Here is a 17,028-nt window from a genome sequence, read left to right on the forward strand (position 1 = left end):
GCAGTCAAATGACTGACATGAACAAAAACGCATTATTCCAACCTCAGAAGTACTAGGAGGGATCATGCAAATCTTTGGTAATGCTGGAGATGGAATCCAGGGTCTCACACTGCTAGGCAAAGGCTATACACTGACCTGTATTTCCAGCCCAATTATAAATTAGATAAACAAGTTAATAATTGGAATTCATGCCTGCTACAGAAAACCTAATCAACAGCCTTGGCTGAGGACATCATAAGCCCTAGGGGAGGAATCAACTACTGTTGTCTAGATAAATGGATATATTATGCTCACCAAACAGCTGTCTAAATACTTCTGTTTATGCCCATATACTCAATTTTATTTTTATTTTTATTTATTTATTTGAAAGCAACAGAGAGAGGAGGCAGAGAGAAAGAGACAGAATGGGCATGCCAGGGCCTTCAGTCACTGCAAACGAACTCCAGACATGTGCATCTGGGTAATCGAGCGTCGAACTGGGGTCTTTAGGCTTCAAAGGCAGGCGCTTAACCACTAAGCCATCTCTCCAGCCCCAATGCCCATATATTAATGCTACTCTCCCTCCTGGTTAGAGAAGCTTCTCTTCAGACACTGGTGAACACTAGGGTGACTCAAAACTCATCAAAGTGTTGATAAGAAGTGACAGTGGAGTGTTCAGCACTAAGTAGGACACCTCTATCACAACCTCCAAGGCTCAAGGACCACTGCAGAAGAGGTGGTGGAAAAGAATGTAAGAGTCAAACTGGGTGTGGTAGCATATGTCTTTAATCCCAGCACTCAAGAGACAGAGGTAGGAGGATTGCCATGAGCTCGAGGCCACCAAGATTATATAGTGAATTCCAAGTCAGCCTGGGCTAGAGTGAGGCCCTACCTTTAAAAAAAAAAAAAAGAAGAAGAAGAAGAAGAAGAAGAAAGAAGGAGGAGGAGGAGGAGGAAGAAGAAGGAAGAAGGGAGGAGAAGGAGGAGGAGGAAGAGAAGGAGAAGGAGAAAAGGAGGAAAGAAAGAAAGAGCCAAAGGATGGTAGGGACTGCTTACGATGCTATCACCCAGGCACAAAAGTAGCCTTGATATTCGTAACTTCAGAGTGGCAGATGTTACCTACAAAAGGCCTTCATAATAGAGGGGATAAAATGATGACATAAAAATAGAAGAGAGTCTAGCTGGAAAGAAGTAGGGTTTCAGCAGAGGTGGGATTTGGGTGGGGGAAAGGGGAAATATTAAGTGGGGATTATGATCATGATATATTTATGGAAGATATCAGTAAAAAGTTGAAAAAAACAAGTTAATAATTTGGGGAAGCTGGGCGTGGTGGTGCATGCATTTAATCCCAGCACTCTGGAGGCAGAGGTAGGAGGATCACTGTGAGTTCATGGCCACCCTGAGACTACATAGTGAATTCCAGCTCAGCCTGGGCTAAAACAAGACCCTATCTCAATAAAGAAAAAAATAGGGCTGGAGGGATGGCTTAGCAGTTAAGGCAGTTGCTTGCAAAGCCAAAGTACCCACGTTCAATTCCCCAAGACCCACGATGGCCAGATGCACAAGGGGACCCAAGAATCTGGAGTTCTTTACAATGGCTGGAATCCCTGGAACACCCATTCGGACTCTCTCTCTCCTTTCTCTGATAAATAAATAGATATTTTAAAAAGTTTAAAAAAATAATAATAATTTGGGGGAGTCATATGCTAGGGATATTGTTGAGTGGAAGCCAGGAATTCACTACATAGCTCAGACTGGCCTGGAACTCACTATGTAGTTCAGGTTGTCCTTAAAACCACAATACTCCTACCTCCATCTCCATAATGTTGGAATGACAAACACAGCTGAGATGTTAAAACCAATCTTACTAAAACAAAAAATGAAAACTGCTTGCATTTTTTGAAAGACTTTCCATTCAAGCATCTAAATGTTCTCTAGAAAGTAGATTCTCTCTCAGGCTGAAGAGATGACCAGCAGTTAAGGTTCTTGCCTGCAAAGCCTAAGGACCCACGTTCAATTCCCCAGTACCCACATAAGCCAGACAAACAAGGTAGTGCATGTATCTGGAGTTCGTCTGCAGTGGCTAGAGGCCCCGGCATGCCCATATTCTCTCTCTCTCTCTCTCCCCTCCCTCTTTCTCTCTCTCAAATAAATAAAATATATTTTAAAAGAAATAAGACAGAATTAAAAAAAAAAAGAAGTAAGACAGGCATGGTGGCATGCACCTTTGTTCCCAGCACTGGGGAGGCAGAGGTAGGAGGATCACAATGAGTTTGAGACTACATAGTGAATTCCAGGTCAGCCTGGAATTTAAAGCCAGACCCAACCTAGGGGAAAAAAAAATAAAGTAAAATAAAAAGCAAATAAGCCGGGTATGGTGGCGCACACCTTTAATCCCAGCACTTGGAAGGCAGAAGTAGGAGGATCGGTGTGAGTTCAAGGCTATCCTGACACTACATAGTGAATTCCAGGTAAGCCTGAGCCAGAGTGAGACCCTACCTTGGAAAACCAAAAAAAAAAAAAAAAAAAAAAAAAAGTAAATAAATATTTAGCCAGGTGTGGTGTCACAATCCTTTAATCCCAGCACTAGAAAACCAGAGGTAGGAGGATAACCATGAGTTTGAGGCCACCCTAAGGCTACATAGTTAATTCCAGCAGGTCAGCCTGGGTCAGAGTGAGACCCTAACTCAAGGGGAAAAAAAAGTAAATAAATATTTTTAAAACTTTCAAGAAGTATATTCTCTCTATTAGTGTTGAAATAAACATATACTTATCTATAGAAAGACATTCTATTCTTAAATATTCACAAACCCACAATTTAACAAATTTTACATATTTTAGGTTAAAATAGAATTTTGGTTATATAAATACTATTTTCATGTTGAAAATATATGGGTTTATCCTCAACAAGAGTATTTACCCTCAATATATAAATAAAATATTTTTTAAAATATCTTAGGGGCTGGAGAGATGGCTTAGCGGTTAAGCGCTTGCCTGAGAAGCCTAAGGACCCCGGTTCGAGGCTCGATTCCCCAGGACCCACGTTAGCCAGATGCACAAGGGGGCGCACACATCTGGAATTCATCTGCAGCAGCTGGAAGCCCTGGCGTGCGCATTCTCTCTCTCTCTCTCTCTCTGCCTCTTTCTCTGTCTGTCACTCTCAAATAAATAAATAAAAATAAATCAAAAAAAATTTAAAAAAAAAAAAATAAAAATAAAATATCTTAGTATTTATTTGAGAGAAAGAGGCAGGTAGAGATAGAAAGATAAACAGACACACAGAGAGAGAGAGAGAATGAACACACAAGGTCCTCTGGCTACTGCAAACACACTCCAGACATATGTGCCACCTTGTGCATCTGGCTTACATAGGTACTGGGGAATCGAACCTGGATCCTTAGGCTTCACAGGCAAGCACCTTATCCACTAAGCCAATCTTATTTCCAGCCCAATGAAGATATTTTAAACTTACATACAATTGCTTATATTTTTGCTCTTTCTTTGCTAAATTCATGTGCATAGTTTTAAAATTAATAAGTGTTAAACAGTGAAATCTTTTAAAACTAAGATCTATACCCTCTTTAATTATGTAACATTTTACTTAAATCCTATTTGTGATATGCAGTAAACAAATCCTTTGCTTATAATATTTTCCATGACAACCACCTTTAATAAGATCCCCAGATACCACCTGAACAAAACCAGCTTTAGTGAAAACACTCAACTCTGTTCATGGAAATTTTCTATTTCAAACTGGAACAAAACAGTTTCTTCCTCCATGCTTGCTAGCTTTCTCCCACATTTATGACTGGTACAGCTACCTAAAGAAATTCAAACAAATATATAAAATCCCAATTATAAAAGTCAGGCTACATTACAGAATTACAAACAGGTCAAATAATTTGAGTATACAAGACATATACTCTGTAACTAGTTTTAATCCTGATTATAAGGTATTCATATACATACTTTACATAGCATATACTCTTATAATTTTGGTTTTCATATACAACATTTAATGAGTTTATTAATTTTAATCAAACTAAAAAATAGCTATGGCCAGGTATAGTGGCGCACACCTCTAACCCCAGCACTCGGAGGCAAAGGTAGGAGGATCGCCTTGAGTTTGAGGCCACCCTGAGACTACATACTGAATTCCAGGTCAGCCTGGGCTAGAGTGAGATCCTACCTTGAAGATCCACACAAAAAATGACAAACAGTTATAATACTTTTTAAGACCATACCTCTGTAGGTTGAACTGTCATGGCTTTTATCTTCAGTGAGAAGCCGGCATAAATGCAAACTAAAATAAAGCAACAAAAAAATCTATTAATTTCAAAGCCTAAAAATAGATGATTCCTATAGAGCAAGTTTCATCAGTTTAAAATTATATGGAGCCAGGAATAGTGCTACATGTGTTTAATCCCAGCTCTCATGAGGCTGAGGTAAGAAGATCACAGTGAGTTCAAGACCAACCTGGGACTACAGTGTAAGTTCCAAGTCAGCCTAGACTGAGAGTGAGACCCTACCTTGGGGACACAAAAGTGTATGGAAATGCCCAGTTATGTTTATATAGTTTAAGCTCATAATGACAAAACAAACCCCCAATTATCTAATAGAGGATGATAAATCAATTCATTAGTCAGGAAACTGGAAAACTTTTTAAATAAAGTATTTATACTGCCCCTCGTATAGAAACTATGCCATGGTCTAACTCAATAAGAAGTAAATATCGGGTATTACCACGGGATATTTTTTATAATCATGGAAGATTTTAATAAAAACTGAGGAAAACAAAAGAAGAAGTAAATATCTCTGCCAAATATGACGGCACACACCTGAATTCCTAGAACTTCAGAGGTGGAAGTAAGAGGATGACAAAGTTCAAGTCCACTTTCTTCTCTTTTTTTTAAAGAAAAAGTAAATTATTCATTTATTATTTATTTGCAAACAAAGAGAAAAAAGAGACAAAGAAGGGGTGCTGCAAATGAACTCCAGAGGCATGTGCCACTTTGTGCATCTGGCTTTACATGGGTACTGGGGAATCAAACTCAGGTCGGTAGGCTCTGCAGAAAAGCTTCTTAACCACTCAGTCATCTTTCCAACCAAGTTTGAAGCCAGCTGGCTGCATGAGATACTGTCTCAAAACAAGTCTGTTTTGAACTGGTTCAGCTAATAAAAGGGGGGTGAGCAGGGCATGGTGGAGCACACCTTTAGTATCAGCACTCAGGAAGCAGAGGTAGGAAGATCATCATGAGTTCAAGGCCACCCTGAGACTGCATTGTGAATTCCAGGTCACCCTGAGCTAAAGTGAGACCCTACCTCGAGAAAACAATAAAACAAAAAGGCAGAAAAAAAAAAAAAAGACTTTCTAACCATGTATGATGGAAGCTCACCCTTCACTCAGGAGGCCAAGGAAGGAAAATTGCCAAAAGGTTGATGTCAGCCTGAGATACACAGTAAGTTTCTTTTTGGACTAGAGATGCTGGAGAGACACAAAGACACGGGGCCGGGGGGGGGGGGGGGGGGGCACCCAAACACAAATGAGAATGTATGAGGGATTAAACATAAAATGTACTAGTCATAAAGCAAATGATGGATTAACCTGACTACATTGCAATGAATAGTTTGTTCATCAAAAGTCACCAGTAAGATTAGACATCAGGTAGATAGTGATAATGAATATGAGTCACCGTGGGATGTGTAAGGAGACCCTAGCTCAAAAACAAGTCACCATCAGCCAAACATGATGGCATATCCCTGTTATTCCAGCACCTGGGAAGTCTAAAGAAGGAACCTCAGTCATGAGTTTGAGGCCAGCCTGGGTCACATATTGAGTTCTAAGGCAGCCTGAGCAGCACAAAAAAAAAAAAAAAAAAAAAAAAAAAACCTCTTTTTTTTTGGTTTTTCTTTTTTTCATGTTTATTTATTTATTTGAAAGTGACAGAGAAAGAGGCAGAGAGAGAGAATGGGCAAGCCAGGGCCTCCAGCCACTGCAAACAAACTCCAGAAGCATGTGCCCCCTTGTGCATCTGGCTAACGTGGATCCTGGGGAATTGAGCCTTGAACTGGGGTCCTTAGGCTTCACAGGCAAGCACTTAACCACTAAGCCATCTCTCCAGCCCTTTTTTGGTTTTTCAAGGTAGGGTCTCACTGTAGCCCAGGCTGACCTGGAATTCACTATGTAGTCTCAGGCTGGCCTTGAACTCACGGTGATCCTCTTACCTCTGCCTCCCCAAGTACTGGGATTAAAGGGGTACACCACCACACCGGGCTCTCTCTCGAATTTTTAAAAGGTCACCATTGTTAGGAATGATATGTAAGCCTACCCCAATATATATATGCACAAAATACAGGGTAACCCACAAAGGGCTAAATATAGAGTATATAAAGAACCCCTACATATCAATAAAAAATATTCAACAGAAATATAGACAAAAAGTATGTGTGGTGATACACACCTTTAATCCCAGCAATTTTGAGGCAAAAATAGGAAGACTGCTGTGAGTTTGATGCCAACCTACAGCTACAGTGTGACTTCCAGGTCTGGACTAGACCCTACCTTGAAGAAAATAAAATATGCCGGGCGTGGTGGTGCACGCCTTTAATCCCAGCACTCGGGAGGCAGAGGTAGGAGGATCTCCGAGAGTTCAAGGCCACCCTGAGACTCCATAGTGAATTCCAGGTCAGCCTGAGCCAGAGTGAGACCTTACCTCGAAAAACCAAAAAAAATAAATAAATAAATAAAATATAAAACATAAAAATTTTTTGAGATGAGGAGGTAATATGATGGAGAATGGAATTTCAAAGGGGAAGGTGTGGGGGGGGGGAGGGAATTACCATGGGATTTTTTTTATAATCATGGAAAATGTTAATAAAAATTTAAAAATTAAAAAAATAAATAAATAATAAAAATTTTAAAAAGTAATATAGGGTTGGGGAAATGGCTTAGCGGTTAAGGCATTTGCCTGTGAAGCCTTCGGACCCTGGTTCGATTCCCCAGGACCCACGTAAGGCAGATGCACAAGGGGAGGGTGCACGCGTCTGGAGTTCGTTTGCAGCAGCTGGAGGCCCAAGCACGCCCACTCTCTCTTTCCCTCTGCCTCTTCCTCTGTCTCTCAAATAAATAAAATATTTTTTTAAAAAGTAATATAGACAAAAGATCTAAAGAGGGACTGGAGAGATGGCTTAGTGGTTAAAGTGCTTTCCAGCAATGCCAAATGAACCATTTTCAATTCCCCAGTACCCACATAAGCCAAATGCACAAGGGTGTACATTCACCTGGAGTTTGCAGTGGCTAGAGGCCCTGGCGTGCCCATTCTCTCTCTTCCCCTCTCTCTCTCCAATAAATAATTTTTTTAAAAGATATAAAGAAACCTATCACAAGGTTAAACCTTAACTCCAAAAGACCAGCAACATATAAAGATGCTATGGGCTGAGGAAATGGCTTAGAGGTTAAGGCATTAGCCTGTGAAGCATAAGGACCCTGGTTCGATTCCCCAGGACCTACATAAGCCAGATGCACAAGGGGTGCATGTATCTGGAGTTTGTTTGCAGTGGCTAGAGGCCCTGGTGTGCCCATTCTCTCTTTCTATCTGCCTCCTCTTCTCTCTCAAATAAAAAAATATTTTTTAAAAAGATGCTATGAAAATATAAGCCAAAATAAACTACTACTGCATAAGCATTACATTAATATGTTTAGGGTTTTGTTGGGGTTTTTGTTTGTTTTTTTGAGGTAGAGTCTCACTCTAGCTCAGGCTGACCTAGAATTCACTATGTAGTCTCAGGGTGGCCTCGAACTCATGGCAATCCACCCACCTCTGCTGGGATTAAAGGCATGTGCCACAACACCCAGCTTGGTTTTTGCCATTTTTGAGATAAGGTCTAGGGTAACCCAGGCTGGCCTAAAACTCACTATATAGCTCATGATGACCATGAAGCCCTGATCCTCCTGCTTCCACCTTTTCCATGTAGGGATTACAGGTATTTTCTACAAAGTCTGGTTTCTCTATCTCTTCTTTACAAGTTTACTACTTGCTAAGCTTGATTTGTTCTTGTACTTAGTTAGAAAGGAATCCGAGCACATATATGTATTCTAGTACAATTGGCTCCTTTTGCTCAACAATTACATTTTTAGCATGCATCCATGCTACAGCCTGTGTTCAGTTGCTTTATTGTTGTAGTTCCAAGATCATTTAAACCACAACTTGTAACTGGGCACATGGCTTACTGCTGTGATCATAGTATTGAGGAGGCTGAGGCAGGACGACTGCCATGAGTTTAAGGCCAGCCTGGACTACACACTGAGTTCTAGGCCAAAAGAAAAAGAAAAAGAAAAAAACACCAGAACCCTCAATTTGTATCTTGAAGCAACATATAAATGTCTTTGTTGTTTCTCTTTCTAAGCTAGTACTAGCAGTGCCAAAAAGAACATTCCCCTTTGCGTGCCTTGCTGTACAAAAGCATGTGCTTTGGTGGGGTATGCACTGAAGTAGAGATTCATGAGCAATAGATTACTTGAGTTCAGCTGTTAGATCTTGCAAAACTATTTCCATACACAATCCAGCCAGCAACATGAGAATGGACCAATTTTCATAGCCTTATAATTAACAGTATTACATTTTAAAAATTGGAAGCCGGGTGTGGTGGCACACACCTTTAATCCCAGCACTTGGGAGGCAGAGGTAGGAGAATCGTCATGAGTTCCAGGCTACCCTGAGACTACATAGTGAATTCCAAGGCAGCCTGGGCCAGAGTGAAACCCTACTTTGAAAAACAAAAAACAACAAAAAAAAATTAAATTGGGTATGGTGGTGCATGCCTTTAGTCCAGCACTCAGAGTATTTAGGAGGATTATAATTTCAAGGTCATCCTTAGCCATCGTAGACTAAATAAACCCGTCTCAAAAAAAAAAAAGGGCCTGGAGAGATGGCTTAGCAGTTAAGGCATTGCCAGTTTGATTCTCCAGGACCCACGTAAGCCATGTGCACAAGGGTACACCTGCATCTGTAGTTCATATGCAGTGGCTGGAGGCCCTGGTGCATCCATTCTCTCCTTCTCCCTCTCTCTACTTCTTGCTTTCTCTTTCTCTCAAATAAGTTTAAAATTTATTAAAAATTATAAAAATAAAAATATAACAAGAGGGGCAAAAGGGTTTCATCAAAAAGAAGTTATGGAGCCGGGTGTGGTGTTGCACACCTTTAATCCCAGCTCTTGGGAGGCAGAGTAGGAGGATCACTGTGAATTCAAGGCCACCCTGAGACTACATAGTGAATTCTAGGTCAGCCTGGACTAGAGTGAAACCCTACCTTGAAACACCAAAAAAATAGGTAAATAGAAAATTAGATAATATGTATTTTGGGGGGAATTTTGTCATTGATGCTGATTTGTTTGAGACAGGATCTCATGTAGACCAGGCTAGCCTCAGTTTCATGATTCTCCTGCCTCAACCTCTGAGTGTAGGATGTGCCACTGTATTTGAATTTGCACAATTTACAGCAATTTTAAGCTCTACATTTAAGTTTTAAGCACTTTTCTGTATTTTTGTCAAATCTCACAATTTAGAAGATACTCTTCTTATAAGCCACATAGCACTTTACAGAAAATGAAGTAAATGAGGGCTGCCAGGGTCTTTTATGCTGGGGAGATGGCTCACTAGCTAGAGGCACTTGCGTACTAAGCTTGCTAGCCAGGGCTCAATTCCCCAGTACACAAATAAAGCCAGTTGTACAATGTGGCACATGCATCTGAAGCTCATTTGCAACAGCAAGAGGCCCTGGCATGCCCATACTCACAGACACTCTCTCAAATAAATATTTTTCTAAAGTTTCTTGTTCCATCTGTGCTTGGTAGCACACACCGTTAATCCCAGCACTCAGACAGATGTAGGAGGATGGCCATGAGTTCTAGACTAGCCTGGGCTAGAGTGAGACTCTACTTCAAAGGAAAGGCTAGACAGATGGCTTAGTGGTTAAGGTGCTTGTCTGCAAAGCCTAAGGACCCAGGTTCAATTACCCCAAACCCACATAAGCTAGATGCACAAGGTGGCACATGCATCTGAAGTTTGTTTGCGTGGCTAAGGGCCCTGCCATGCCCATTCATATTCTTTCTCTCTCCCCCCGCCATATCGAAGAAATAAGTAAATAAAAATATTTTTAAAAAAAGAAGGAAAGGGGCGTGTTGGTGCACACCTTTAATCCCAGCACTAGGGTAACAGAGGTAGGAGGACTGCTGGAGTTTGAGGCCAGCCTGAGACTACATAATGAATTCCAGGTCAGCCTGGGCTAGAGCGAGACCTTACCTCAAAAAAAAAAGGCAAGAAGAGGGCTGGAGAGATGGCTTAGCAGTTAAGCACTTGCCTGTCAAGCCTAAGGACCCTGGTTCGAGGCTCGATTCTCCAGGACCCACGTTAGCCAGATGCGCAAGGGGGGCGCACTCGTCTGGAGTTTGTTTGCAATGGCTAGAGGCCCTGGCGTGTCCATTCTCTCTCTATCTGCCTCTTTTTCTCTCTCTCTGTCCATCGCTTTCAAATAAACAAATAAAAATAAACAAAAGAGCCGGGCGTGGTGGCGCACGCCTTTAATCCCAGCACTCGGGAGGCAGAGGTAGGAGGATCGCCATGAGTTCGAGGCCACCCTGAAACTCCATAGTGAATTCCAGGTCAGCCTGGGCTAGAGTGAGACCCTACCTCGAAAAACCAAAAAAAAAAAATAATAATAATAAAAAAATAAACAAAAGAAAAAGAAAAAAGGCAAGAAGAGAGAGAGAGAATATGGACACACCAGGGCTTTGTGCATCTGGCTTTACCTGTGTACTGGAGAACTGAACCCAGGCCAGCATATTTTCCACTGCAAGTACCTTTAACTCATGAGCCATCTTCCCACCTCCCCCACTCCATATATCACATTTAAAGCAAAACATGATGCCACAGTACCATCATCAGAGTTTATCTATGTTGTAGCTTATAACCCTGCATCACACCTTTTTTAAAATTTTCATTATTTTAATATTCCATCATCAGGTAAAAGCAATAGAATAAACATGTGCTGGTCCACAATTCACTCATAATTTTTTTTTCTTTTTTTTTCCCTTGGTCCTTGGAATTGAACCTAGAACTTTGCACATGCTAAGCAAGTACTATCATTCAGCTAAATCATCTCATTTTGATTTTTTCCTTTTGAAACAGCGTTTTGCTAAGTTGCCAAGGCTAGCCCTGAACTCATTCTGTAGCACTGGCAGACCTGGAACTTAAGATCTTCCTGCTTCAACCTCCTGAGTAGCTGGGATTACATTCACACAACACCAGGCCTATCTACAAATATTTTCAAAAACAAAGACTAAAAAGCCAGAGAAATAATGGAATTTCAAAGGGGAAAGTGGGGGGAGGAGGGAATTACCATGGCATATTTTTTTATAATCATGGAAAATGCTAATAAAAATTTAAAAATTAAAAAAACAGCAGAGAAAAGCAATTCATAAATTAAATCTGCATGTTTGGTAATTTCATTAAAGGCTTTACCCATCACCTACCATTAAAAACTTCACAAAGGGCTGGACAGATGGCTTATCTGTTAAGGCACTTGCTTGCAAAGCCAAAGGATCTAGGTTTGACTCCCCAGGACCCATGTAAGCCAGATGCACAAGGTGGCACATGTGTCTGGAGTTCATATGCAGTGCTTAATCTCTATGTCTCTTTATCTCTCCCTCTCTGTCAAATAAATAAATAAAAGTTTTAAAAATGACAAAAAAAACTTCAACAAAGCTAGGCTATCTGGTAGCACACACCTTTAATTCAGCAGAGGTAGGAGGGTCACCATGAGTTCGAGGCCACCTGAAATTACATAGTAAATTGCAGGTCTGCCAGAAATAAACAAGGCATGGTGGGGCATGCCTTTAATCCCAGCATTCGGGGTCTGAGGTAGGAGAAGTGCTGTGAGTTTGAGGCCACCCTGAGACTACACAGTGAATTCCAGGTCAGCCTGGGACAGAATAAGGCCCTACCTTAAAAGGAAAAAAAAATACAGAAACAAAATCAGGGTATGGTGGTACTCGCCTTTAATTCCATACTCTAGAAGCTGGGGGAAGAGGACTATCATGAGTTCAAGGCTAGCCAGGGTTACCAGCGAGACCCTGTCTGGGCGGAGGGGGGGGGGGGACATAAAAATAATAGGGCTAGAAAGATGATTCAGCATTAAAGGTACTTGTTTGCAAAGCTTGACGCCTGGGTTCAATTCCTCAATACCCACATAAAGCCCAGATACACAAAGCAGCACATGTATCTGGAGTTCCTTTGCAGCGACACTAGGCCCTGGCTGGCCCATTCCCTCTTTCTCTCACTCCTTGCAAATAAACACACACACACACACACACACACACACACACATTAAATGAATTGGTATAAATTTGCTCCCAAACCCCTTCAAGTACTTAGCCTGGAGAACTATCCAGAACTATCCATCCATTTCAAGGTGTTGAGAACATTACTTAAGCTTCTAATTTCACAAAATATGTTAAGCTACTAGGCATGGTAGTGCATACCTTTAAACCCAGGTCAGCCTGGACTGGAATGAAACCCTACCTCAAAAAAACTCTCCCTCCCGCCCCCCCCCCCCACTGTGTGTGTAACTTACCACAAATTTATGTGGAACATAAAACAAAATCCATTTTCCTTCCAGCAGGCAAAGAAATAACATCTGCTTCTGACTACCATCAGAGAATATGATCTAAAACCTCCTGCCATCTAATTTTTTTTTTTACTGAGTACTGAAAATGCTTGAATATTTACTCACTGGTCCCAGATTCCCTTTACAGTGTTAGCATTTGATAGAACAATATTTACATCACATCTTTTCCTTTTGTCCTCAAGCTACTAAGAAGCAGTCAAACATTCCTTCTAATAGAAATTAGAGCCAGATATGGTGGTTTATGCCTATAATCCAAGCCCTTAGAAGGCTGAGGCAGGAGGACTGCTACAAATTCAAGGCCAACCTAGGATACAGAATGACATCCTGTCTCAAAAACAGAGAGGTATGCCAGACCTGGTAGTACACACCTTTAATTCCAGCACTAGGGAGGCAGAGGTAGGAGGACTGCTGTGAGGTTGAGGCCAGCCTAAGTAAGACTACATTCTTAATTCCAGTCAGCCTGGGCTAGAGTGAGACCCTCCCTCGAAAAACCAAAATCAAGGGGGGAGGGGCAGGGGGAAATAAATATAAATTGCTTTTTAATTCCTTATGAAAAATGGCTTTGCTTCCTCACATTTTTGACAGCTTCTTCTTCTATTTCTCCCAGTAACCTTAACGCACATGTCTTTTTCAATCAGCCTTCCAATGGTTGAGGGGGAAGGGCTTTGTCAGTGTTCCAAACTCATACCTAGTGGTACAGTCATCATTACATAACTGAAAAATAATTGAGATGTAATTCTATATTGTCAATCACTAGGCCACAAACTTATTCATCAGCATGCAGATGATAATGTCATCACTATTAATTAGCATCTCAAAGATTTTTTTCAAACTGTGTACAGAATCATTGTGTTATCTATCATATTCAGGAAATTTACTTACATAATAGATACATATATTTCCCTACTCAAAAAGTGTCTTTCTGAGCTGGAGAGATGGCTTAGCAGTTAAGTCACCTGACTGTGAAACCTAAGGACCCAGATTCGATTCTCCAAGTCCCACGTAAGCCAGATGCACAATGGTGGCACATGCACCTGGAGTTAGTATGCAGGGGCTGAGAGATGGCTTAGCGGCTAAGCATTTGCCTGTGAAGCCTAAGGACACCAGTTTGAGGCTCAATTCCCCACATTAGCCAGATTTACAAGGGGCGCACACGTCTGGAGTTCATTCGCAGTGGCTGGAGGCCCTGGTGCGCCCATTCTCTCTCTCCCTCTCTCTGTCTCTAATAAATAATTTTTTCCAAAAACTGTCTCTCTGAGATGGCTTAGCAGTTAAGGCATTTGCCTGCAAAGACAAAGGACCACGGTTTGATCACCCAGGACCCACGTAAACCAGATGCACAAGGTGGCACATGTGTCTGAAGTTTGTTTGCAATGGCTGGAGGCCCTGGGGTGCCCATTCTCTCTTTCTCTCTCTCTGCCTCTTTCTATCTATAAATAAATAAATATTTTTTTAATGTGTCTTGGGCTGGAAAGATGGTTAGTGATTAAGCGCTTGCCTGAGTAGCCTAAGGACCCCGGTTTGAGGCTTGATTCCCCAGGACCCATGTAAGCCAGATGCACAAGGGGGGGGGCATATGCATCTGCAGTTCATTTGCAGTGGCTAGAGGCCCTGGCGCACCCATTCTCTATCTGCCTCTTTCTCTCTCTGTTTCTCTCAAATAAATAAATAAAAATTAACAATTTTTTTTAAAGTGTCTCTCTGTAGATGAAAACTAAAAACAATTTCTACAGTAAGAACTACAGCCTTAGCCAGTAATGGTGATACATGATTATAATTCCATAACTTCAAAGATTGAGGCAGGAGAGTCAAAAGTTCAAGACAGGTATAAAGTAAGATCATATCTCCAAAAAATAAGGTAGAGTCTTCCTCAAGGCCAGGCTGACCTGGAATTCACTATGTAGACTCAGGGTGGCCTTGAACTCATAGCAATTCCCCTACCTCTCCCACCCAAGTGCTGGGATTAAAGGCACGTGCCACCATGGCATGCTTCATTTTTTTTAATTTAATTATTTATTAGAGAGAGAATATGAACATGCCAGGGCCTCTTGCCTCTGTGAACTAACTCTAGACACATGCACCACTTTGTGCATCTGGCTTTATACAAGTACTGGGGAATCAAACATGGGTGAACCAAGCTGGCAAGCTTAGCAAGTGTTTTTAACTGCTTAGCCATCTCCCCAGCCCTCATAATAAATTAATAAATAAAGTGCGTATTTATCTGTGCTTTTCTCTCCAAGAACTCAATTAAAAGAACAAGGAGGCAAGAGGTAGGAAGATCGCCGTGAGTGCAAGACCACCCTGAGAAAACAGTGAATTCCAAGTCAGCCTGGGCTAGAGTGAAACCCTACATCAAAAATGCAAAAAAAAAAAAAATAGTCTGGGCGTGGTGGCGCATGCCTGTAAGTCCCAGCACTCAGGAAGCAGAGGTAGGAGGATCACTCTGAGTTCGAAACAACCCTGAGACTACATAGTGAATTCCAGGTCAGCCTGGGCTAGACTGAAACCCTACCTTGAATGAATGAATGAATAAAATAAATAAATGAAGACCAGGGCTGAAGAACTGGCTCAGCAGTTAAGGCACTTGCCTGCCAAGCCTAATAATGACCAAGATTTGATTCTCATAAAGCCAGATACACAAAGTGGGACATGCATCTGAAATTCATTTGCAGAAGCTGGAGGCTCTGGCATGTCTATTCTCTGCTTGTCTCCCTTCTTCTCTCTCTTATTTAAAAATATTTTAAAAAGTTTTAGCCTGGCATGGTGGCACACACCTTTAATCCAAGCACTCTGGAAGCAGAGGTAGGAGGACCCCTGTGAGTTCAAGGCCACCCTGGGACTGCATAGTGAATTCCAAGTCCACCTGCAAGTCTGCTAGAGGAAGACCCTACCTCAAAAAAAAAAAAAAAAGTTTTATGCCAGGCATGGTACTGCACACCTTTAATCCCAGCACTCAGGAGGCAGAGAGAGGTAGGAGGATCACAGTAAGTTCAAGGCCACTATGAGACTACATAGTAAATTCCAGATCAGCCTGGATTAGAGTGAAACCTTACCCTGAAGAAAAAAAAAAAAGTTTTGTGCTATTTTGGAGATACTATCTCAGTTACCTGAAAACAAGGACAAAATCTATTTTCTCTCAAAGTTCTGAGAAAGGGCCAGGTGTGGTGGTGCATGCCTTTAATTCCAGCACTCATGAGGCAGGGGTAAGATGATTGCTATGAGTTTGTGGCCACCCTAAGACTACATAGTGAATTCCAGAACAGCCAGGGCTAGAGTGAGACCCTACCTCAAGAAACAAAAAAATTAAAGAAAAGAAAAAGATCTGTGAAAAACTGAATGGATGATCTTTTGCTTTTCTTCTAAGGGCTTCAGAAATATGTTGTGAATGCTGGTGTTTTGTTTTTTTTTTTTTTTCTTTTTTTTAGTTTTTGGTTTTTCGAGGTAGGGTCTTGCTCTAGCCCAGGCTTACCTGGAATTTACTCTGTAGACTCATGGTGGCCTTGAACTCATGACAATCCTCTTACCTCTGCCTCCCAAATGCAAGGATTAAAGGCATGCACCATGACACCTGGCTTAATTTTTTATTTATTAGAGAGAATGGGCACACCAGGGCATCTAGCCACCCTATCTCGAAAAAAAAAAAAAAAAAAAAGTTTCAAGCACTGGAAATCAGTTCTAGACCAGACCAAGCTAAACAGATTTTCAGGCCAGCTTGGGCTACATAACAAGACTCTGTCTCAATAAAAGGGAGAGGCTGGAGAGATGGCTCAACAGTTAAGAAACTTGCCTGTGAAACCCAAGGACCCACATTCAGTTCCCTAGTACCTACGTAAGCCAGATGCGCAAGGTGGCACCTGCGTCTGGAGTTTGTTGCAGTGGCTAGAGGTTCTGGGGTACCCATTCTCTTATCTGCCTCTTTCTCTCTCTCAAATAAATAAAAATAAAATAAAAAGTGGATTGGAGAGACAAGCACTTGCCTGTGAAGCTTAAGGACCCCAGTTTGAGGGTCGATTCTCCAGTACCCTCGTAAGCCAGATGCACAAGGCGGCGCATGCATCTGGAGTCTGTTTGCAGTAGCTGGAGGCCCTGATGCGCCCATTCTCTCCCTGACTCTTTCTCTCTGTCTGTTGCTCTCAAATAAATAAATAAAAATAAACAAAATATTAAAAAATAAAATAAAGCCAGGTGTGGTGGTATACACCTTTAATCCAGCACTTGGGAGGCAGAGGTAGGAGGATGGCCATGAGTTCAAGGCCACCCTGAGACTACATAGTTAAATCCAGGTCAGCCTGGGCCAGAGTGAGACCCTGCCTGAAAATAAATAAATAAATAAATAAATAAATAAATAAAATAAAGAGAGAAGCCT

The 17,028-nt window shown here is 41.5% G+C and overlaps 1 protein-coding gene across 7 annotated transcripts in view; it reads right to left on the bottom strand.

The window, feature by feature from the left end:
* Thoc2 (THO complex 2) overlaps nt 1-17,028 on the bottom strand; it is a 149,242-nt gene that overhangs the window by 124,344 nt on the left and 7,870 nt on the right. For 5 of the 7 annotated variants that reach the window (XM_045140069.1, XM_045140068.1, XM_045140067.1 and 2 more), the window contains exons 2-3: nt 4,224-4,282; nt 3,705-3,800 (exon numbers count right to left, since the gene is read on the bottom strand). In XM_045140069.1, the coding sequence (XP_044996004.1) occupies nt 3,705-3,800; nt 4,224-4,282 (155 nt within the window). The remainder of the gene's footprint in view (nt 1-3,704; nt 3,801-4,223; nt 4,283-17,028) is intronic. The other 2 variants (XM_045140072.1, XM_045140071.1) reach the window with 1 other exon arrangement.

The sequence above is a fragment of the Jaculus jaculus genome, chromosome X (assembly GCF_020740685.1).
Source record: "Jaculus jaculus isolate mJacJac1 chromosome X, mJacJac1.mat.Y.cur, whole genome shotgun sequence".
Classification (NCBI taxonomy): domain Eukaryota; kingdom Metazoa; phylum Chordata; class Mammalia; order Rodentia; family Dipodidae; genus Jaculus; species Jaculus jaculus.